The sequence below is a fragment of the Agrilus planipennis genome, unplaced genomic scaffold (genome assembly GCF_000699045.2).
Source record: "Agrilus planipennis isolate EAB-ADULT unplaced genomic scaffold, Apla_2.0 scaffold240, whole genome shotgun sequence".
Taxonomy (NCBI): domain Eukaryota; kingdom Metazoa; phylum Arthropoda; class Insecta; order Coleoptera; family Buprestidae; genus Agrilus; species Agrilus planipennis.
The window spans coordinates 419,423-423,276 of NW_020439153.1; the positions used below are offsets into that span (position 1 = coordinate 419,423).

A 3,854-nucleotide genomic window follows, 5' to 3' on the forward strand; every position below is an offset into this window, starting at 1 on the left:
ATGTGTGGATTGTTTTCTAAGCATATGACGCCTGATTTACAAGAACGTCGCACATGTACGCTAGACAAAAATTTTCAGTCCCTCAGAGTCTTTCAGCGTCTCTGAAAGCGTCTCTCACAGTGTTTCACAGTCTCTCAGTTATTGCCTAGGTGTTTTTATGGATCTCCCACAGTCTCTGTATGAGAGGGTCGAACGATAAAATTGTTAATTCACAGAGAGACTGAATGAATAAAACTGAAAAATTAAGAGACTTGAGTCTCTCGTAGAAAAACTGGGATCTCTGAAATATGTTGAACTTGTCTATCGAGATACCACTTATTGAGAGTTTCGCGTATCTTGTTCACAGGCTGGATACGAAATGAGGATCTCTCTATGAGCGACTCAAGTCTCTCGACAGTCTTTCTCAGCGACACCAGAGAGACTCGATGAGAGACGGAGACTTCCAGTGCTTGAAAGCAATTTAGTCTAAGACTTTTCATAAAGAAGTAGTTTGTAATTCAAACGGCTTCAGACTCTTTCAAAGGGGTTTCAATGTATTTGATATAAATTACATTTCATAATTCTTTCCTGATATCAACAAAATAATACGTGCCAAATAAGGGGTGACAAGATTTTTTATTTTAAAAAACAATCAACATTTCGCCTCAAATTAGAAGATGTGTCAAGGTATTCTTAAAAAGTCGGTGATATTTAATGCACAAGCATGAATCATCATCATAAGGTCGTCAGTCCTAAGACTGCTTGGACACGCACCTCCACTCCGCCCTTCCCTGAGGTAGTCTTCGCATTTCCCTAAAACTAGAACATCCCACATCCTTAACTATTTGTGTACAGTAATCTAATCTAGGTCTACCTCTACCCCTCCTAACTCCTGTTTCTGCCTCTAATATGTCTTTTACTGGAAAAGGTGTCCAACCAACCTATCTCGCTTATTTCATATTGACTTCCATAGTCCCCTACTCTCCTATTCTTTCCAATACCTTTTCATATCTAACCTTATCTATCCACGGTATCCTCATCATTCGCCTGTAACATCACATTTCGAACGCTTCTAACCTTCTAGTCGTCCATGTTTCGCACCCGTACAGCGCCGTGCTCCAAACATACACCTTTAACAATCTTTTTTGAGTTTCTAAATTAACCGCTCGCGAGCATAAAAGTGACTTCTTTTTATTGGAGGCTACTCGATCCTGCGCTATCCTCTGCTTTATACCTTAACCTGTGTTTGTGACTTATGTTTCTTCGTGGAGTGCATTTACGACTGGTTAGTGCATTAATTAACACCGACTTTTTAAAAATACCTTGAGAAAGTCTCTAATCTAAGGCAAAACGTTGGTTGTTTTTTAAAATAAAAAATGTTTCACCCTTTATTTGGCACGTATTATTTCGTCTAATTGATACAATTTGTAGTTATTTTGGATTTTTATATGTAATTGGGGCATCTAGGGATAATGCACATTCAGTAATAGCTTTTGCTGAGAACTTTGCCAAGTTCTGAACAATATCTTACCGAAATTTTCGCTCCAGTCCTTTAAGCCAGTTATGGTGCTTCTAAATATATTTCCAACTCCAATCCACAGTTGACTGTTTTGACACGGAATTGAAATCTTCATATATTTTGGACAGAAATGTCTCAAACTGATACACGATGAAGACCGCTTTATGACAGAGGTCATGCCACAAATACATTTTTCGTTAATCTTTCGCAATAAAATTTCCTTTTTAATATCGACGCATACGGGCAAAGGGATCATTTCTGACGTGTCAGGTGATATTCGGAGTTCTATGCAAAAGTCTCCGATTTCGGGATTCGTAAAGAACAAGATGTAAATCCGTATGTTTTCACTTAAGCAGAAAACTCGAAGTCCCAGGTTACCAATACCTTTCGAATTACATTTCACCTCATCCTTTTCAGAGATGATCCTAGAAGGGAGTACCGGTATCAGTTCGGTGGACATCCAAGAAAGTAAATGAACCTCTTCTGAAGATTTTGTCTTTCCAATGCCGTAATTCACCTTATAGATTGCTTCAGTTACGAATGGCGAGTGGATAGGTAAATTTACACTAACCGATTTATAGATTGGTACGGTTAACTTTACCGTTTTTGTACACTGGTCAAATTTTGTTAAACCGTGCAACACGTACACCATGCATTTGGCATAACGGTATCCCTTGTTCTCCCCATTTAAAACAGCATAGACCTTCATTGTATTGATCGTATTCGCTTGGAAAGTAAATTTTATTTGATGCGACGCCTTCCCTGCTACCCTGATCTTGTCGGAATTAGCGGTGAAACAGTTCGAAGTGTTATTAAAGAAACTGATTGTATACATGATCGCTTCTTTGTCGTTGTTGCGCACCGTAACAGCTTTCGTTGTCGATCTATTGATGTTTGCTGCCATGTAGATCGTTTTACGAGGGAAGAGATTTGGCAAAAATTGAAACAGATAGCTGGACAACAATAGCATGTAAATGCTCGGGGTTGTTAGAGAAATCTCTTCAGGAGTTACTGAAACGTCGACGTTTATTACTCGAAGCCATTGCCTCAATATTATGGCGTTATGGTGCCTGTTTTCTGCAGATTTGACGTCGAAAGCGACCTCTTCGATCCGATCATCCAAGAAAGGACAATAATAGGATATTGTCGCTAATAGGACTAAACAGTCTCGTAAGTCGTAATCGAAATTTTTTAGTTGTCGTTCCCGTAGCAAACTGCCGTCTTTTTGTGTTTTCCATACTTTTTTTATTTGCGTGTTGTAATTCGTTTCGAGCCAAAAGAGGATTACCAGTTCGTGCGTGCTCAAAAATTCATTCTCTGCGTCTTCACTAACCGTTAAAGGTATAACAGAAATCTCGTCTAATTTCTCGACGAAGTTGCTGCTTTCTTGTGACACAACGTCGTCATCGGTCGAAATCGATCGATCAGAACTCGATATTTCTTCTTCAAAATACGTTATAACGTCGGCATCGGAAGTGACTGCAACCGATTCGGGAGATAATGGCATGGCATTAATTTGAAATAGTGAAATAACTTTAAACGTTTGCAATAATAAATCAATCCAACATTGTTTACTCCGACGATAAAAGGTTTGTTCGTTATACGGACGTTTCAATTCCAATCGGTACGTCTCCCTGTCTTGAGGAACGATTTCGTTGATAAACGTCAAATAATCGTCGTAAGAAAATAAATATTCGGCACACACATGAGGACACGTGCCCCCTACCGATTTAACGTACGAAATTATTGTAGAGTATGTTTCATAAATATATATCAATCTCTCTGGGTCATTTTCAGGAAGTGTCCTAGAAAGTCAAAAACAATAATTTGATGGCATATCTGAGTATGGTGTCGTCTTACTTGCGAACGTTTCAGATGCGAACAACCACATTTTGGTGTTATTTGCGAACACTCGTATTAAGATCCTAGTGATCTTAATAATTATAGGTCCATTTGCCAACAACTACATTTTATTTATTTCGGTTGCATCTATTTAATAGAAATGAAACGATGTTCCGATAAACAACATTAATAACAAACATAATCATTAGGTAGGTATTTATTTTTAATTACTATAATGAACTAGGTAATAATAAATTATCAACCAATAACATAATAACAAGAGGTGGTAGTAACCCTATTTACAGTTAGGTTTTTCAAAATATATAACATTAATCCTTGCGATTTTAAGAAGTGAAGTCAAGATTTGTTACCTTAACGGCTTAACGTTACATTTTTCGAAAATGGAAATTATCGAAACAGCAAAAGGAAAGCCTTCCTTGGTCTACGATGGTTATCAATATCGAAAGTGTCGTGAAAACAGCAAAGGTGTTATCACTTGGTTATGTATTCAAGA

The 3,854-nt window shown here is 37.8% G+C and overlaps 1 protein-coding gene across 1 annotated transcript in view; it reads right to left on the reverse strand.

Moving 5' to 3' along the window:
- Nucleotides 1-1,442: 1,442 nt before the first annotated feature.
- LOC108739720 (cilia- and flagella-associated protein 47-like) overlaps nucleotides 1,443-3,854 on the reverse strand; it is a 15,654-nt gene continuing 13,242 nt past the window's right edge. Inside the window, exon 13 of the mRNA XM_018473750.1 lies at nucleotides 1,443-3,303. Coding sequence (XP_018329252.1) covers nucleotides 1,443-3,303 — 1,861 coding nt within the window. The remainder of the gene's footprint in view (nucleotides 3,304-3,854) is intronic.